Raw genomic sequence first — 20,765 nt, 5'->3', positions numbered from 1 at the left:
TGAAATATAATATTCATAAAATAATTACCAAAAATAAAATAAAATTCAAAATATTGCGTAGTCGAAAAAGTCTTTTCGTATTTCTTATCAAATTTCAACATATTTTTTTTTATATTTTGATATTTAATGAACCAAATATGAACCATTTTGGTGGACCACTTTTTGCCATTTTTCTTCTAGAGGCATTATTCTATCAGTGTAAAACTTTTTCGGTTTCTCGGCGAAAAACTGCGACAAGTAATTTTCACATGATTCTCTTGAAGCCAACTTTACTCCATTAAGGGAGTTCTCCGTTGACCGAAACAAAACGAATACCCTTCTGTTGATCAGTTCTGGCCGTTCTTTTGATTGCTTGCTTTAATCTAATCAGTTGTTTCACAGTGAAATGTCGAATTAATGGCTCGAACAGGCTGGAACAGCTCGTAGTGGATGATACCTTTCCAATCCCACCAAACACTCAGCATAACCTTTCGAGGTGTCAATCCTGGCTTTGCGACCGTTTGTTGAGCTTCACTACGCTTGGACCATGATCTTTTTCGCACGTTATTGTCGTATTTGATCCACTTTTCGGCTCATGTTACCATTCGCTTTCAAAATGGTTCGATTTAATTTCGTTTCAGCAAAGAATCGCAGATGTTAATTCGATCTATTATATTTTTTACAGACAATTCATGTGTTACCCAAATATCGAGCTTCTTTTTGTAGCCAGCCTTTTTTGAATGGTTCAAAACTGTTTGATGATGAATGTTAAGTTCTTTAGCGATATAATGGCTGCTTATGTGATGGTAGTGATCAATCTTTTCCATAATTACATCCACTTTTTCAACGACCAGAGTGAGGTGTATTTTTCACATCGAAATTCCCAGAACAGAAGCGAGCTACCCATTGTTGTGCTACACGAACTGATACAGCATCGCCTCTGTAAACTTCACAAATTTTCAAAATATAGCGAATTCCTTCATTTTTGAATAGCTGTAACATTTTTTCAACTTCTCTGAATAAAATTTTTTTTCATAAAATGAAGCTTGAAATCTCACCTAACACTATGTGGTATGACATAATGTGAATGGTGGTACTGAAGATATATGACTGCAACGCTGTCTATTGACAAAATACGAAAATTTCTAGAAAAAATGCTTCAAAATCCTCATATTGGCATCAGATAGATCGAAAATGATTTGTCTGAAGGTCCCGCCGATGCTTATGTCAAAAATCTGGAAAATTGGTTTAAATGTGTACATGCTCATTGAAATGAACCTATTTTGAAGGCGATAATAATAATACTTGAAAATGTTAGTTTTTGTCAGTCTAGTTCATATTTGATCAGCTGGTGTTTTCAAGCTTATTTAAAAAATAATAAAAAGAAAATTTATAGGAAATAAAATAGATTGTTTGTTTAAAAGCAAGTTATACAACGCTATGAAATAATATCAAATGAACGGCAAGCAAAAAACAAATCACTAAACTAACTGTGCCCAATGATAAAAACTTGAAATAGACTAACTATGTTTACTTTTAATTACTCATACGTCCCGTCGGACAAACAGCTAACCATGTTGCGGTGCAAACCACATATGCACGTACATACATATATAGATATATGTATATATAAATGTACGTAGATACGGTCATATGCATTTATATATATGTATGTATGAAGGCTGCTTGTGCTAACTAGGTAAATAACTAACTACTAGTATGTGGCGTGGTTGGTTGAGTCACCGCCACTGTTTTTGACACATGTTGCGGTTGAGCGCCTCGATTTGTTAAACGAAACTCATTAAAAACAGAAACTAAAGCAAAATAGTGAAAACCGTAACAAGTTTGTTTAATTACGAAATTTTTCCAGATAATTTGCGAAAATTGGAATTGCTTGCCAAATGAGAGTCGAAAATTGCGAAATTATATTAACGAATTGAAGTGATAAGAGAAAGGGAAAAAGGACAAATTAGCGAGATTAGAAAGGTACGAATCAGAAAAAAAGCAAAACCAAATATTATATAAAAAAAAATATTACAAAAAAGACTATAAATAAAAAAATTAAAAAAAAATAAATAAAAAAAAAAAAAAAAAAAATTAAAAAAAATAAATAAAAAAAACAGAATTAAAAGAAAATAATTTAAAACAATAATTAAAAAAACTGATATAATAAAAAAAAAATTAAATTAAAAAAAAATTATATAAAAATAAAAACGAAAATTAAAAAAAATATAAATAATTTTTTTGTCAACAAAAACGAAGGAAAAAGTAGTCATTATTAAGCCCATGACGAAAATACTATGGGAATAATCAATTAAAGAAGACTCATGTTATAAGATATATGGAGGCCGATTCAATCTATTTCTGGTAGATAATGTCCGAATTTATCTAAATGTTGGATTCTCATCTAACTTTATCGATAATCGATTGATAATCTCGATTAAAAACGATAAAAATGAAAATAGCGGATATTTTATCATTTATCATATTACGTCTAGTGGCGCTACGTGGAGGCTAGAACCACACATTTGTATTATAAAACTTTATTGTGATCATGGAAACATAGCCAATTAATTTCAGAAAGTTGACGAAAGATATATTGAGTAGTCGAAAAAGTATTTTCGTATTTTGGCAATAGATGTCGTTGTAGTCGTATATCTCCAAAGCTACCAATCACATTGTGTCGTACGTAATAGAATTGGAAATGTGAGATTTTAACTTTCATTTAACAAAAAAAATTAAATTGGGGAACTAGAGAAAAATATGGACCCCTTACGATCACTCTTTGAAAAGGGTTTTCTCCAGTCCGGAACGCTAGTTATTGGTTCACATTGATCGAGTAAATAACGGTATACTATGAAATTCCAACCAGTAGTGAGAGTTACTAAGATCAATCTCAATTTTTTTAGGTTTTCTACCGAGTTAAGAATGTAGAATGTAGGAGGTACTAAAGTCAATCCCAATTTTTGTAGCGAACCAGTTGTGGTCTTTTGAATCATTTCGAAAACTACCGTTATGCGGCAGGTTCATGCGCAGTTTCGTTAATGTTTTATTATGGTTGTTGTAGACAGATATTGTTGTTGTTGTAACGGTTACGAAGTCCTCGTTGGGATGGTAAGGATAAGTTGTCATAGAGTTGTCTTTGAGGTCATCCAACGGTAGGCCCTGGCAACGTGCTACTTCGACGGTGTAGAACCATAGGTTGAGGTTGTGTAGGGTTAGCAGGGCATGCAAAGAGGTGGTTAGTGTCATGCCGGGACTCGTCGAATGTAAAACATATGTTTGATATGTCAGGGTAGGGCGAAACCACCTCAGCAGAAACTGCTTGGAGAGAAATTCATTATGCTTCTTAACTGGGAACATACGGGTCTCACTGTGCAGGCGTTCGATGCGAGACGTCAAGAGGCATCCCGATGTAGGTAGGAGTGCAGTGTTCTGACTTGTCTGCAGCTGCTTTCAAAAATAAAATAAAATTTTCGAGTGATCTGGGGTAAAGGGGGAGAAGTATAAATTGTTTATCGAATAGTTTGTCATATAAATATTTTTAATAGAACTTGTATTTATATTTTTCGGAAATCGAGTTAGACAGCTTTTTTACCCTCAAAACCTCAAATTTACCCCTCACTTTCAAATCCCGAACCCAGATAGCCGTAAATTATTTTTCCTTTCATTTTCAAAGTATTATCTATAATAAGGTTTTTACCATAATTTTTTACCTTTTTTGACTTTTTTAAAGGCTTCAGCTGTGCTCTAGTGAAATTATGTCAGAATTAACACCAGGAGTAGTGAAAATGGTCACCATCGCAGGTGGGAAGATTTATATAAGCATAAGTATATGTATATGCACACTTTTTCCACACTAGTGTAATCACATAAATATTTGTATTTCCCCTAGCATAGTGCCACAGTGCACTCAGCCGCTTAGAAGGCCTTGAACGACCTTGGTCGCTTCATTTGTTTATATAATGTATAAATAATCGCATATATTTATATACATATAATATATAAACACACATTTCAATGGAATTTTTCTTTGTTGTACGCAACAAGCGAAATTATTTGTTTATATGACTGCTGCTCGTCGCTAGCTTCGATATGATTTAGTTGATGGCACGGAACAAACACCATAAACAGAAAACAAAATTACCCGCAAGAATTTGCTTTCAAGTAGCGCAACAAGCGAATAAACAACATAAGAAAATGTACACACTTTGTATATTAGTTGGTAAATATGTGTGTGTGTTGCTGTTTGTCCAACGTATGTGAGTCTGGTAGATCGGTAAGCTAATCGCCGCCGTAATAAAACATAAATAAGATTAGAGTGAGACAAGTGTGCATATTGTATTACTAGAACAATATTGCCGCATGATTTACATTTATATGTAAATAAGCATACAGTGGTGCAGAAAGTGCAGAAGTGAAGGTAAAGCAAAGAAGGAACAGCTTTTGAAAAAATTTATATCGCTGCCTTACAAACTGAACGATCAAAGTATATTCCTTGTATGGAAAACTTTTTTATTTGCCGTGATATCTTTACAAAGTTTGGTATGAATAAATATTCAAGGCAAACCTATAATACCTGGAAACAAATTTCTAGATCGCACCATTATAGCGTGTAGTTGTCATACAAACTGAACGATCAAAATATATTTCTTGTATGGAAAACTTTTTTATTTGTCGAGATATCTTCACGAAATTTGGTATGAATTAATATTTTAAGCAACGCTATAATAACAAGAAACAAATTTCTAGATCGGATTACTATAGCATTTGGCTACCATACAAACTGGACGATGAAAATCATGTTCTAGTATGGAAAACTTTTTTAGTTGAGAAGATATTTATATGAAATTTGGCACCAATTATTTTCCTGAGCAACGGCACAACATCCGAAGAAATTATTCAGATCGGATCACTATAGCATATAGCTGCCATACAAAGTGCCCTATCAAAATCAGGTCCTTGTATGGAGAACTTTTTTATTTGATAAGATATCTTCACGAAATTTGGCATATATTATTAACTAAGACAACGCTACAATCTCCGAACGAATTGTTCAGATAGGATCAATATAGCATATAGCTGCCATATAAAGTGACCTATAAATCAAGTTTTTGTATGAAAACTTTTTTTTATTTGTAGAGGGTATTACAGCTTTTGTAGAACTAAATTTATCCATTTTTGTTCTTGCTTAGGTTTTAGTTTATTTTGGAAAAAAATTAAAATACTTTATTACCATCACGCTCACTGTTATAAGTAGAGCTAATGGCATGCATTGGCAAATGCAAACTTTTTCCGATAATTTTTGTGTAAGAAAATAATTATTTACCTTAAATTTGAATGGCATCGTTTAGTGTAAGTAAATAATTGTATAAACATATGATAAACAAGCATATATTTACAAATACACATTAACCAAATTTTGGGCGTTATGTTCTCTAGTATTTAACAAAACCCTTGCAAAGACATACCTGAAAAGATAAAAGGAAAATATAAATAAATATGTGTTTAGCCAAATTATTTTTTTAACAATTGTTTAATAGAAGAAAATGTATATATTATTTAATAAAAGAATTTTCTGGAAGATTATCGTTCAATAAATAATTTTCCAAATTTAATTTTTTTTTTCAAAAATTGTATAAATTTGGCGTTCTATTTATTTTCACATATTTCACTTTTTTAACATCATTTATCTGGAAAGAACAATATAAAACACGTTTCATAAACTTCCAGAAGTGGGCCTTAACTACTCTATTTCGGACTAGTTGGTAACTAGTTTAATTGGTTTAATATTTTATCACAAAAATAATTTTAAGATGTTGGAGACAATAAACCAAAATGAACTAGTTACTAACTAGTCCAAAACTTTATATTTTTGTAATATGTTATATAGTTAACAGCTGGAATGACAGCAGATAATCATGAAAAAGAAAGATTTTTTTTACAAAATTTTTGGTATACCCCATTTAATGTACATTAAAAATTACTCGAAAAATATAAAACTATTACTCCAACATGATCTTCTATTTTCATATTTTTTCCATTGTTAAATAATCTAAATTACCTTTTATTGTCGTTAATAACACCATAAAACAAAGCAAATAAAGTTAAGCAGTTCAAATTTTACTTGTCTGCAGAGTCTGCATATCTTAAAAAATGTACAAGTAAAGTAAAACTCTAAAGAATACATATGTACATACATACATACATACATGCATGGCAGATAATATGAGATTATTATATAATATTGTTTACGATCAAGAATACCACAACAAAGCCAAGACGAACGAGAGACGGCAATGGACAGCAGCTGCACACAAAATGAGAGTGATTAGCAAATCTAAATCGTTTAATGGCGTTAATTATAACACAAGCGGAACACACAAGCAAACGCATGAGCAAACAATTTTATGTAAAATGTGTGGAAGTATATGAAGAAACAGCAGCGAGGCATTGCGCAAAATAATAACACCGTAGTAAAATATTGAAGTAATAAACTTTTCTTAGAAACTGAGCCTTGAGCATTAATTCAATAATTTGGCATAAAAAATATAGTTTTTAAAAAAGTTTTATTTTTGCAGTTATGTGGCAACTCTATGCGTAAGTTAAGCCTTAATTTTTATATTAATAAGTATGGTGTAAAAAACTATTTATTTTTAATAATTTGTTTTGTTGCAAAATAATTTGTATATTTTTTACGTCCATGTGGCAACGCTATTTGAATTTTTTAAACTCTACTTTGACAATATTTCAAGTTCGTATTACTTGAAAATCATTTTTAAATTTTTTATGTTAAAAATAGTTTAGATATATTAATTATGTGGCAACCCTATGCGTAATTTAAAGCTTAATTTTGATACTAAGTGAGTTCGTTTTTGATTTAAAAATTTTTTTTTTTTTAATTTGATATGTTTTAATATATGTAATTAGTGTTTTTTTTATATGGCAACCCTAATTTTTTATTAGTATTTTTAATTTTAAGTTTCACTATAACAATATTTTAATTTGTATTATTAAATTTTTAATAAACAAAATGTTTGACATATAAATATCAATTAGGTGGCAACTCTATACTATTTAAGGTTAATTTTGATATTTAAAAAAGGTGAAAAAAATATTTTCATTAAATTGAATTATTTTAAAATAATTAGAATATTATTTTATTTTTATATGGCAACCCTAAGTTTGTTTTTGTCTTGGATCCCCGTTCTATTCCTAAGCAACTTATCCTCTCAGGTTTGGCCTTTAGGCTGGCGTTGATCACCACAAAAATTTTTAATTATAACGATAGTACTGACAAGGTTCCAATAGAAACCAGGTCTTTTAAACTAGAGATGGCATCCACAAATGATCTTTCGAGCTTAGTTTGTGATCTCTAAATATTAGAGCTTGAAATTACGTTTCAAAAGCATTTCGTGGAATCATACTACTTTCTCATTAATTATTACTACTTAACACACATTCTTGGAAACTACAAGTAGATGCCGTTATTTACTGTAGATCATCACGCTTTCTTTTCTCTACCACATTTCTCCCAAATCTAAACACAAATTTTAAAGGTTTACTTCATTTATTAACTTTTTTTAGTCGAGTAAAATTACAACCAACTTCACTAAAATTTCAACGAAGCAAAATTTTTTACTGTTCACCCTTTTAGGATCCAATCAGAGGAGATCAATTTTGTTTTTTCTATAATTTCTAAGCTTATGCCGCAGTCCCGAAAGATTTCCACACAATTAAATATACAAATGGTTGTTTCTTTTTATGACCCTGACGAAATGTTTCTCAATTTTTTCCAAATCATTAGCGGTGAATGCCGTTTTCTGCGGCGCGGGCTCTGTGCTAATTACCGGTTCGATTATGTTCGGTTCATCGTAACGCGCTGTAGCGTCACCTATTAAATTTAGAAATTCCGCCAACCCTTTTGCGTCATAACCAGTTTCGACGAGGGTTTTGCGGATTTCCTTCAGATCTCCTGGCGATAAGAATTCTTGATAAACACTTGGTCTATGATAGAGCACGGCGACTGGAATGTGGAGCATTTCCTTACGCTTCTCACGTACAGCATCTAGCAGGCGATATATATTTTTCAGTGTGTGATGACTTAAGGGTGGGCCTATCGAGGGTCTGTCGGCGGGCCTATTGGAAATGGAATCGCGATTGGTGTCGGCGTTAGCATTAGGATTGGAATTACTCGAGCCCCTCAACTGACGATAGCGCAAGTGAATGGATGTGTTGCGGCGTTGTTTACTACCGCGCATGCGGCTTCCACCACTACCTCTCGAACGTCTTCTACGATTTCGGCTGCCACGTTGCTCACGCTCTCCTTCATTTTCCGAACGATTACGCCTATCGTATTCACTACGCAACGTCTCATAATCACTTTTGTGATAATTTAAGAAATAATTGTCATCATATGGCTTATGGGCTCTTTTGTAGGCGTATTCTCTGTCGAAACCAGTGAAACAAGCTTGTTTGTAAAAATTATTGAAATTCTTCAACCAATTGGGATCGTTCGGTAGCGTACTCAACGAATGGTCACCTTTGACGCCAGTTAACGGTAATCCGTTCCTATTGCTTTCATTGCCATTGCGATCTGTCCATTTCTCTTGGAAGTCGGTGACGCCAGTTAACGGCAATCTGTTTCCATTGCTTTCATTACCACTGCGATCTGTCCAGTTTTCTTGGAAGTCTGTAAAGGGTATTGTTACGTTAGTCCAGGAATTCCAGGCTTCATCACATTGACACACACTGAAGTTCGGATCCAACTTTGTGAGTATGTCGTACATGGTGCGTCCTGTCATACCTGGTACCATGCATAGTTTATGCAATAAACCACGATTCTTGCATTTTATGCGTCCACAACAGTGACAGCGTGGTCCGTCTTCAGGCCAGAATTTTTCGATCATGAAACGTTTCCATTCGTTCAAATCTTGGGCGTCACAATAAAAGGGTACACTATCCAATGTAACTGCTCGACAGCTATTGTTGCAGTTGTTTGTGTAGGGGCAGCACATTTTAATTTAGGTTGTTTTATATTTATTTATTTTTTATTTTTCCAATGGAAATACATATGTACGTTTGTTGCTTTGTAAAGGGAAGAAATGTAATGTGAGAGAGGTTGAAAATTCGTTGACTTAAAATTATTTTCTCATCGAAAAGTCGATACGAGATATTTTGGAAGTTATTATCGGGTATAAAAACACGAGCTTCTTGAGGTAGTCTCTGACATAGGCCGTTCTCAAGCGCGGAGTGGTTTAATCTCGCTATAAAAGTAAGGAATCTTGCCTTTTCTAGCTTGGCATTCCAGTTTTGATCAAGTTATTATATGTTCTGTTGCTATGGCTGATGTGATACTGTCTCGAACAAGGAGGTATACCAATTTTACTTAGGAATAAGTGAGACAGCTTATTTAATACGGTAGTATTAGAAATCTGGCCATGATGAAATGATTTTGTATTATAGTCTGGAACAAAGTTATCAAACTTCATGCTTACTTGGTAGATTGGGCTCTGGGTTTGAAAATATTCTTTTAAGTACCAAACTTTTGAGGTATACCAATTTTACTTAGTAAAAGTTAGGCTTATCTTGTATGGTAGTATTAGAAATCCGACCTTAATGAGCTGATTTTGTATAAGTAGTTTCGATCAACCATGGTTTCAGATGCCTTTTCCAGGTATGGTCTATAGTAAATGCATCAATCTGTTAGAGGATAAAAAAACTTATTCTTGAGAGCAGATTTTATACCAGAATCCATATTTAAAACGGAAAACTTTCTCGAGAACACAATAGTTAGATTAATATTTATGTGGAACGATTTTTTTTTTTTAATTTTTCAAATTTAGTAAAATACAGTTAAATTTTTTCTTGAAAGCAAATCGACAATCCACATTAACAAATGCGATATTTCATTCCACATTAAACGGTTATATGGAAAACACTCAAAATTCTGTTGAAACGAATGTGCTAAGCCAGTCTGAAAATGGAAACTTCTCGAAACCACCTTCACTCCAGCAAAATTTTGAGCATTCCCTACGCTTTATATGTTTATTTGTATTAAAAATGTGTAACATTCGGCAGCACACGAATAGCTCGCAGTTGCAATTCTCTCTTCAGCCGATTCAAGTGTTTCGTGCGTCGCTGCAGCTCCGCTCTGAGCGGCTTACACCAATCATAGTTCGTCCAATCGTACTCGACGAAAGTTCGGTTATTGCGTTTCGGCTGGCAGACTTTACCGCAGCAATTGCAACGGCACTTTCGTTCGTTAACGCCACCACCCAGCAGACGACACAAGCGGCTCTCGCGACTTTGTAGCACGTTGTGCGTTGACTCTGTCTCCGTACGAGCTGACACAGCATGATCCTTGTTTAGCAGCTTCTGTAGGAGCGCTTCTTGCGCCAGCTTCGCATTTAAAGCATTGTGATTTGACTCCACCTTATCGAGTTGATTGAAGAAGTTTGCGTTGTAATGCTTCTCGGCCAACTCCTGACGTAACATGTGCTCGTCATCCGCATACAACACGCGCCGCAGCCGATCCAGTTGGTAAGGAAACATTTCCTTAACATTGCAGGTCATCTTCTTTTCTGTTGTTTGGGGTTTTCTTTTGGCGTTATTCGTAGACGTTTTTTTGTTTGCAGCAATTTTTCTTGGCGTTTCTGTGCTAAGCAGCTGTGGTTCGGTAATGGTCGCCATATCTTTGGACAGCGTTTTTACGGAATTAGTTGAGACTAACATGCGCAAGCTTTCGTTGGCTCTCTCCAGTCCGGTGAGACACCAATTCATAAACTGCTCCGGCAGCATGCTGGCGTACTTCAATCCCTCCATAATGGGTGGTTTTTCGTTTGAATTTGTTTCGTTGCAATGTGGATTGTCCATTACTTTTTGACGACGGCCACAACTTATTGTTTTGGAAAACCGAAATATTTATTATTTTCTTACTTTTTATTTTATGACTTCAGCTTTGAAGGCAAGTTCTTAGACTTTCTGTTTTATAAAAGGAATACGATTGATTATCTAGCAGCGTAGGATTTAAAAAAAAGTAAAAAGACAAGCAAACTCATATCCGAATAAGCCACAGTCTATAATCCGACAGTAAAATTCTGAAGATAATTTTGGAAAAAGCTATATTTTGGAGCATCCCTCAGTAGAGACTCTAAAGTTTCAAAGAGCTGTTCTTATAATGAGCCTTCGGTCGGTACAAGCGTCAGTTTGCGGTCGGTCAAAACAAAACACAACTTGGAGTGGAACAAATTCCTCACAAAAGTCTGTCCTTCATTTGGAGAGCCTGTAAGAACCCGGATGTTGGAAGAATTACTTACTAATTCAGAAAGATCTAAAGATTAGGATATAGCTCTGACGATCGGCGACGGACTTTCCTCCTTCAAAATAATCAAGAGGAAAAGGGCGAATCTCATTCAGAAAGCCCTTAGGATTAGGAAAATAACTCTGACGGTCGCTGACGAACCTTCCGCGTACAAAATAATCAGGAGGTAATAAAAATGAGAACTATGTGGTTACAACATAACTTGGAGCTAAGGATATTCAAGGAATCTACGATACAATTTTTAGAAATAGTCCATCGAACTGAGCTGAAAACTTTGTCCTTAGATCTTAGTAATAAAACTTGCTCTTAGGAATATTGCGCTCAACTCTTTCGTGGGTTTAAGTGATCTAATATTGTAAAGCAGCAAAAATATTGGTTCATTTCCATTATTTTCATAAAGATCCGATCTATTAACGCGGAATCTAACTGGATCCTGGTGGACTGCAACACATTTTTTTAAACCTTTCGAGATAAAAAGCGAAGAGAGACATTCATTAAGGATCTGTTACTAGCTGTATCAAGAGATTTTAGCAACGTAAACTTACATTGTCCGTAAAATAGTCAAATTTATTGAAAACATTTTAAATATCATATAGGTATACCAGAAAAATAGTGTGCATGGACCATTATCTATGGTCAGTGCTACACAGTTTTATGGGAATATATCAAGCTTCTTGACAGATAACCAGTATTTAAAGCTTTCGATTCGCAACTATTAACTTTTACCAGAAATCAGGTTCGCAGCAGCTGTTATACGCGATATTAGATAGCTAAAGCACGATCTAAGCTCTCATCGTTCCAATTCTCATCAAGCTAGCATCGCTGCAACTGCGCAATACGCACCCTCCTATCCTTCTTGTGATTCAGCATCAATTTGGGACAATCCTTACGCATTTCCGCCGTATACCATTCGTCCATATGCTTTAACCAAGTATTCATTTCCAGTTTCTTCGGATCAGCTAAGCGACCTGGCATTGTGATCTTCCGAAATCTTCTCCTTTTCATTTTGGCGTTCATTAGTGAATCGGTTATATAAATATCACTTTCAGCTGTGTAGTTCTGGAGTGGTATCTCCTCATTGGCGGCGCTGTACATCACATTTAGCGAGGCGATGGCTTGTTTCAGCGTTTTTGTTGAGGGCGTCGTGGGAGGCTCTGGGCCTTCAGCTGGATGGAACACCACTTGGTTGTCCGGCAAACGTTCATCAGAATTTTGATTAAGGTAACGTTTGTTGAATTGCCAGTCATCAAGATTATTGTTGTTACAAGTGGGATATGGCTGATAATCTTGCTCGTAACTGTAGATATTATACGCATTAAACATTTTGTTTAACGATATCTCTTACTTGCAATTTTGGTATTGTTTTCCAAAATATGTTTACTTAATTTAGCAATTTCGACATTTAAAATGAAAATATAATTTCTGAAAGCGATTTGTAAACGTCAGAAAGCCAAATAGGGCGAAAAGTAATGAAAATAAATACAGTAGGACCTTGTAAAAATTATGAGCTCCGATATACATAAGTGTTTTGAGAGTTTTTTAACGTTGAGTTTCCTAAAACAAACACTCATCCCTTTAAAACTTTAAAAGATCGCAAACAAGAACTCTATTTTTATTGGTCAGTGGTCGGTCTATGTGCCATAGTAGTCCGATCTGAAAAATTTTTCCGAGTATGAGCGTTGCTTTAATAGCCATTCAAGATTTTAGGTGTGATTGTCGACAGCGTGTGCTTCTTCACTCCTCACACGACCGCGATTATTGCAACCGCAATAAAATCCTCAAGTCGCTAGCCGAAAGTACATGGGAAAAAAACAAAGAAACGTTGTTGGCAACATATAAGGCACCGCACCAATATGGTCACCTGAAATCAGTGAAACACCGATGAGGAAACTACAAACATGTCAGAACACCGCACTCCGGACTTCGACAGGATGTTTCTTAATGTCTTCCGCCAAACACACACACGTGCTTTCGCAGAAATCATCCCTGTAGACATCTGCTGGGAATGGAACCGCCTCCAAGGGGCATCAAGAGGTCCTTCCTCAACCACGTCGACGACATAGAATAATATAACACGCCGACCAGACTTCACAGTGGAGCCATTAACACCTTCACCGATTCCCTCTCAGTGAATGGCGTACTTGGAGTCAAACCGCCACCCATTACTTACTAAATGCTCGAATTGCCGTGAGAATCGAAAGTGACCCTTACGCAGTTTCATTCTGGATACTGTAGCAGGTTAGACTCCTAATTAGCCAGAATAGACCCCGACATGTTCAGCGTGCAATGAGTCCCCGGATGACACTAGTATCTCTTTGTATGCCCCGCTAACCCTACACATCTAACACCCCTTTAATTATATTACATAGGATCTCCGGCAACGTCGAAGGGTTTGAGGTGCTATAAACTTCGTGGCACCAGTTCATGGTATAAAACACCGCCTGGGGAAGCTCGAATACAAATACAAGAATTGAGTCACTTTTCGATTTTAGATGTAGTGAAAGCCTATTTCCCACTCTTGTGTTACGCTTTCTTCTAGAGAAATTACTTCCTTGATTTCGGAATGGAGAGTTTTCGACGATCAAGCTTGGACGGTGCGTGTTGAACAAACAGAACCTATAAAAACTTTAGAAGTAAAAATTGGTACCTGTATTGCATAAAGCTTCAATCGGCTCTTAAAACCACCCCCGACAGGGATGCGATCTTAACCGCGTGCACTTGAAAACTGGGCCGAGGTCTTTAGCTTCGAATACTCTTGGAAGCTGATGTCCTCTGAAAACTTTTCAGAGCAAAGGGAAACCTCAAGAAAGAGCATCGGAGTTGACTGGTATAAGATCTTTGAGCAGAAAATTTTTCTACAAAGTCCATACAATGAGATCTAGCTTCACTGGGAACCAAACTATACAGTTTCTGTAACAAAGAAATTCCGGAAGTGATGATTAAAACTTGCAGCTCTCGTCGCGATTACATTTTCTGGTTAGTTTGAAAAGCAAAGAACGCGTGGATTAATCCGCGAACCATTGATGAGTTCCAAGGTAACCATTCTTCTCGAAATAATCGTTTTACCCTGTGCGCGATACTCGAAAAGCTATCAAACTCTTTCTCTTGCAGTTGCTGAGAGTTCATTGCTTTCAGAGAAGAAACAGTTCCAGTATAGTCACAGATATTTTCCTATTGGAACTTTGGTATATTCATAGATATTGTCCACTTCGAACTTTGATCTATAAAACCCATAGAGTTCACTTAATACAACTTGATTTATTTACATTGAAGATTTACACAATATTCGACCAAATTGAATTAAGCGGAAACTGTTTTTCCTAAATATACAATTCGCATTATAACCAAAGTAACAATTTTCACTCAGAACGCCAACTACAACTCTTTAGTATTTTGGTCATCCCATCTTCTTCTTTCATCCATCTCCATCATCCGTGGTCCTCTCATATTTTCAACAAAACTACGGTTAGCTCAACCCCAGTTAACGAAGTTTTTGCTTTACTGCTAGTGTTTGCTGCTGTGCTTGACACGACGCATTTTGCCCTGCTTGATCTCAAGCGCCAATTCATTGACCACGCTTTGCAACTCAGTATTCGTTTTGAATTGTTTATCCGACACAGGTTTACCTTCAATCAGATCATTCACAATATTCATAGTCCACGGTGTGTACTCGGATTTGCGTGGTTGTTTCTTTTTCTTCTTCGCTAACGTTTTGGGTAAATCGTCTAAGGGATCATAATTACGCCAAGTCCACACCACATCTTTATTGAAGGGCGAATGAAAGAGTATCGGCCGTTTCGGTTTAGCTTGTATTTGCTTCAACAAGTTCGTTAAATCCTCCATGGCAATAGTTTCGTCAACAACCTCGACATCCGGTTTGCTCGTTATAATCGTTAGACGCGTGCCCGATATTATCGTTAAAATCGAATCGGCTGGCGAATCGGTTGGCGAATCAGTTGGCGATTCGTCTTCGTCGAATATAAAATTAAAATCCGATGTCCAATGATAGCTGTTGCGTGCTGCCGAGTTACGCTTTTGTTTGCGGTTTGCTTTGCGTTTGCGTGGCTTCGTGTCGACATATGCCGAGCCGGTGTCACGTGCTGTGCGTAAACGTGCTGTACCCTTCATTTGCTTAGCATACCAGTTCTTGAGACCTTTAAGGAAGTTATTCATTTGTCGCTTTTGAACTGCGCCCGCACGTTGGCGGGGTCGCACTGTGCTCTCATTGAGTTCCCACAACAGACGTCCGGCAGCATCTCTCTCAACATTCGGTGTACTCTTACGTGCGGTAGCTTCTTCACATGCTTCGGTTTTTGGCACAATCGCGGTGGACTTTAAAGGTGGACAGACACATAACGGTATTGTTGGCATGCCTAATACTTGCTTCATAGTTTCACCACGTAGACCCGGTACGGGACACAACTTATGTAGGAGATTATTCTTCTTGCATTTGATCTGTTCACAACACGTACATTTCTTCGGCATTTCGAGGGGGTCGTACCAGTGGTGGAGCAAATGCACTAACCGGTGGCACTCATCCAGGCGACAAGACGACTGACATTTTTTATTTGTCGGCGAGGTGCAGCAATAATTGGAACAGTTATAATATGGATTGCACATTTTGAGTTTTTCAATTTTTTTTTTGGTTTTTTGTTCTTGAAGATCTTAATTTACGAATTTCTTTTATTATGAGGCATTGAAGTAAAATACACAGTACAGAAGTAGACAAGAAAAAATTTGGAATATTTCGAATTACAAAATTTTTACAATAAAAATTTGAATAACGACTTCACGAAAAAATATGTGAATTTGAAATTTGAACACGGAGAAGTAAAAATCGAGAAAAAGGGTTGCCAAATGCAAAAATTTTTGAAATCCTCAAAATTAGATAGGAAAAGGTTTCCGAATTTTGAAGCGAGAATTTTATTTGAAAAAAATTTTCGAATTTTGAAGAGAAAATTTGTTTTGAAAAATTAATACTGCAATAATTTTGAATTCTAACGAAAGTTTAAAAAAATTTATATATATGTATGTATATGTAATTGCCAAGCCGTAAATTTGGAAAAATAGTGCTTAATACTACAAAATATATTACAGCCATCGATTTCAAAATTTTCTAATTTTGTAGAAGCTTAAATGAAAAAGGGTTGCCAAAAAATAAAAAAAATTTGGAAAGCCTTCATTTCAAAATTTTAGAATTATGTATAAGCTTAAATAAAAAAAGGATTGCCAAGTATTAAACAGTTTTAGAATATTTCAAAATTAAAATAAAGACCTTTTTTTGAAAACTAAAACAGTTCAATTTACGGACAATAAGAAAAACTGGAAAAAATCTAGAGTTGCCAAATTGTGTGTTGGAAATAATAGTGCTCAAGTGAAAGTTATATTATAAACACCAATTTCAAAATTTATGAGACTTTGGTAGAATTTTAAATGAAAAACAGTGTTGCCAAGTATACATTTTTTTATTAAATTTCAAAATCAATTAAAAAAAAGTTTTGAAAAGAAAAGTTTGTTTGAAAATCAAAAAAGTTAAGTATTTTTGGACACTAAGAAAAATTAAAAAATATATAGAGTTGCCAAGTTGCAACTTTTGAAAAATAGTGCTTAGCACTGAAAAATATATTAAATACACAAGTTTTAAAATTAAAACACTGAGGAGGAAATGGGGTTGCCATGTAATAAAAAAATTATAAAAACTCAAAACTACTTAAGATCAAATTTTTCGAATATTGACTAACTATTACTGAGGAAAATTGAAAAACAAAAACATAGAGTTGCCAAAATGTAGGTTTGTAAAGAATAGCGCTTATGTCTGAAAAGTATATTATAGACAACAATTTCCAGCTTTACGAAGAATTTTGGAGCGCATAAATGAAAAAAGGGTTGCCAAGTAGAAACAAATTTAGAAAATCTGAATATGAGTGAATAATATGTCACAGAGAAGTTTTCTTAAAAATACAGTATTTTTGGATAATAAGGAAAATTAAAAAAGTAGAGAGAAAAACTGTGCCAAACATTGAAAAATATATTATAGACACCAATTTAAAAATTTTAAGAATTTTGGAGAAGCCAACTAGAGTTGCCACAATAAAATAATAAAAAAATGTATGAGAAGAAAATGAGAAATAAATTAATTGAAAAATTATCCCAAATATTGGAAAATATACGAGTATTATAGACATCTAATTAAAAATTTTAAGAATTTTGGAGAAGCCAAAAGTTTTTTCAACCATCTAGAGTTGCCATTATAAAAGTTAAGAGAACAAATTTAAAAATTTCATTGAGTTAGAGTTAGCATTTGAGAGGTAAGTTTTATTTGAAAAGAGGGTTGCCAAGTTGTTCGAAATTAGTGAAAATGTGGTAACTTTAAGTGGCTATAAATACTGTTTATATTATTTATTGCATATTTTCAATCATAATATTATTACAGTTAGCAATTGAGTTATGATTTTTATTTTAGAACAAAGGGTTGCCAGATTGTTCGGAATTAGTAAAAATAATGGTAACTTCAATTTATTCACCAATTTATCGATGAGTGGAAATGAAAACTGGAAGATAATTTTTATTTAATTTTTTAATTTTAGTTATCTTATATGTAGACCCACAAAAAATGGGTTTTTGCTATTTTTCGCGTTGCATTGTGTCTAGCTCTATATAATACTATGTTATATTTTATATTCTTTAATAAATTATTCCTTTTGCTTTTTTTGTAATTCGATGGTTTTCAGTCCTTTTCTCTAATTATTCCCACGCTAGTAAATACCGCTATAGTACGAACCATTCATTTCAAAGCCTCTTCTTTTGCATTTACAACTGCCGGTCATTGTGTGTTCGCATTTGCAGGCATATTTATACCCCGCGGGGTGCGATTTCAGCAGCTGTTTTATTAATTCGTGGTCATTGCTGGATTTTGTCATCAAGGGTTGCAGCGAATATTTGGCATTGCGACGTTTTGCCTCGATTCCGTACTTTTCGAAATTTTCACATAACGGCACCCGCACGCTTTTATCCAAAATATTTGGTGTTGAATCGTTGCGAACTGAATTCTGAAGTAAAATGCGTTGAAGCATGTGGTCATTGCAACCATGTCTGTTACAGCTGGCACTTAAGTTGGTTTGTTGAGTCCACGTAGGACCAAGGGCACACATTTTAACATCACGTTTCCACGCATGCGGGTCGACAGGGCAACAATCGAAACTGCGCGGATATAAGCAGCACCACATTTTGTGATTAATTAAAGAAATTTAATTTGAAAACTTGAATTTGATTTTTTTTTATATTTTTGAAAACTAAACTAAACTTTTTTCATTAACCGAACTGATTAGAAAGCTTCAGGCAACAAATATATGATTAAAAATAATTTTTGTTTTAACTGAAAATTTTAGGCAGTTATTGGTATAATTTTGGGATGTATATTTAGAATAAGGTGGCAACTCTATACAAAATTTAATAACAAATAAAATATATGCAGTTTTTTATTAAAAAATACTCATTGGATATTTCTTGTCAAAAGAAAAAATATGAATTATGGCAACTCTACTAAAATATTTAAAATTGGTTTGCTGTGTGGGTAGGAATTTTTGAAGTGTGTTCTGATATTTATTTATTTTTTTCTTTATAAAATCATTTTTAAAATTCCTTAATTAATTAAAAAATAGTTGGCAACCAGCGGCTCAGAAGGAAATTGCAAATGTTTGTTCATATATGTATTTCTTAGCTGGCAACCATATGAATTAATGCTTACTATTCTATACAAGGCACCTCGAAAACTTAAAATATTGATTTTTAATTTAGTAACTACAATTTTTCATATAAATATATGGCAACCCTAAGACAGTCTTAACTTAATTACACTAAATATCGTTTTTTATGTGCATATTTACGCAGTATTGTCATCGCAATTTCAAAAAAAAAATGTATTCGCTTTTAATTTCTAAGTGGCAACTCTTACGGTACATTTTTTTTTACTTTTATATCAGTATTTTAATTTGATACCAGTATAGGTGAAGCGACTTGTTCATAATCGGCTTAGTCTTCTCTAAAAATACTTGTTGGAATTTAGTGAAGTATCAAAAAAAAGTAGGTGGCAACCCTGCTACTACTATCATTACTGTTCTGTGATAATCTGTAGGATACCAAATAATTCTGTAATTTATTCATATTTTATATTTTTAAACGCATTTAAATTAAAGGTGGCAACTTCTGAAGTTCCTTTTTGGATGCCATATCTTTCTTTCCTTTCAGCACCAGAATAGGTGAGATTCATAATCGACTTAGTCTTCCCTAAAAATATATGTTCAAATTTTTTTGAAATCTTCATAATAATTACTAGTCGGCAACCCTGCTACTACTACCACTACTCTTCTGGGAAAATCTATAGAACACCTAATAATTCTGAAATTTATTCAAAAATATATTTATGCGTATTTAAACAAAGGTGGTAACCTTCAGCGCTAATTTTTGGATTTTATATAAATATTTTAGTTTGCTGATATTTTCTTGGAATATTTTTTTTTTAATTTTAGGTGGCAACCCTTATAACTTTTTGCGATGTATTGGGACTTATGTATAATTTGCACATTCGTTTCTAAACGTTTGCTGAACTTTAATGGAAATAACTTTTTTTTTAAATATTAGGTGGCAGCCCTAACAACGTTTTGTGATGTATTGGGACTTATGCATAATTGGCAGACTCTTCTCTGAAAATATATATATGCTGAATATTTTCTTGAAATATTTTTTTAATATAAAGTGGCAACCCTCAATACTTTTGGGGATGTTAATAATAATAATAATCGGCAAACTCTTCTCCAAAAATCTCTGCTGAAATTTTATTGAAATAATTAGTAATACAAATTAGGTGGCAACCTTTACTACTTTTTCGGGTTGTTCTGGGGTTTGAACATGATTAAGGGACTCTTCTCCATCACGTTTCTCATTTTTTCAAGAATTACAGTTAAAAAATGTGGATTAAGAAATATCCATCTAGTCTTCTTATTATTTATATCTTAGAGGTAATACTCCCATGGAGGCCAACTTTACATATTCTGATTGAAAACGAGCTCACCAGGTTCAGAATATTAAATACTTGCTAAATTTGGAGTAATATCGATATACCGTGAATATCGAGGTGTAAACTCTTTACTGTTTGAAGAATATATATTTTAGTATATTCTTCGGAAATTTCAAGATGATGCCGCAGATAGTTTCGGAGAAATGAGCTCATTTGTAAGGACGTCTCCAAGCTTTGACTTTAGTATTCAATCTACAAGCAAGATATAACTTCGAAGAGTTCAACTAAAACCCAACACTTTCGAATCTTCAAATATATTTGAAATCAATAATTTAGAGACCACAACATAATACATAATAGGACAAAAAATTTTAATAGAAGTAAAGCTACATATACTTTTAAAACAACAAACTGCGATGTGATTTTGTGTAATAATTTTCAGAAACC

General features: G+C 34.2%; 2 protein-coding genes across 9 annotated transcripts in view; both read right to left on the bottom strand.

Moving 5' to 3' along the window:
- The window catches only part of LOC120769762 (protein FAM102B), a 184,987-nt gene that overhangs the window by 101,784 nt on the left and 62,438 nt on the right, over positions 1-20,765 (bottom strand). The window lies entirely within an intron of this gene.
- On the bottom strand, positions 7,632-9,146 carry LOC120769766. Its single transcript, XM_040096937.1, has 2 exons — positions 8,732-9,146; positions 7,632-8,671 (listed from the first exon to the last, which is right to left on the bottom strand). The coding sequence occupies exons 1-2, from the start codon at positions 8,994-8,996 to the stop codon at positions 7,716-7,718; spliced, it is 1,221 nt and encodes a 406-aa protein (XP_039952871.1). The 5' UTR covers positions 8,997-9,146; the 3' UTR covers positions 7,632-7,715.

The sequence above is a fragment of the Bactrocera tryoni genome, chromosome 2, assembly GCF_016617805.1.
Source record: "Bactrocera tryoni isolate S06 chromosome 2, CSIRO_BtryS06_freeze2, whole genome shotgun sequence".
Classification (NCBI taxonomy): Eukaryota; Metazoa; Arthropoda; class Insecta; order Diptera; family Tephritidae; genus Bactrocera; species Bactrocera tryoni.
Note: the sequence above shows the minus strand (reverse complement) of the source record. Positions and strands in the feature narration are given on the sequence as shown.

Coding starts and splice junctions, on each gene's coding strand:
- LOC120769766 (XM_040096937.1), bottom strand. CDS start 8,996: ATGTGCTGCCCCTACACAAACAACTGCAACAATAGCTGTCGAGCAGTT. Junction 8,672..8,731: donor AAAGTTGGATCCGAACTTCA/GTGTGTGTCAAT, acceptor TACCCTTTACAG/ACTTCCAAGAAAACTGGACA.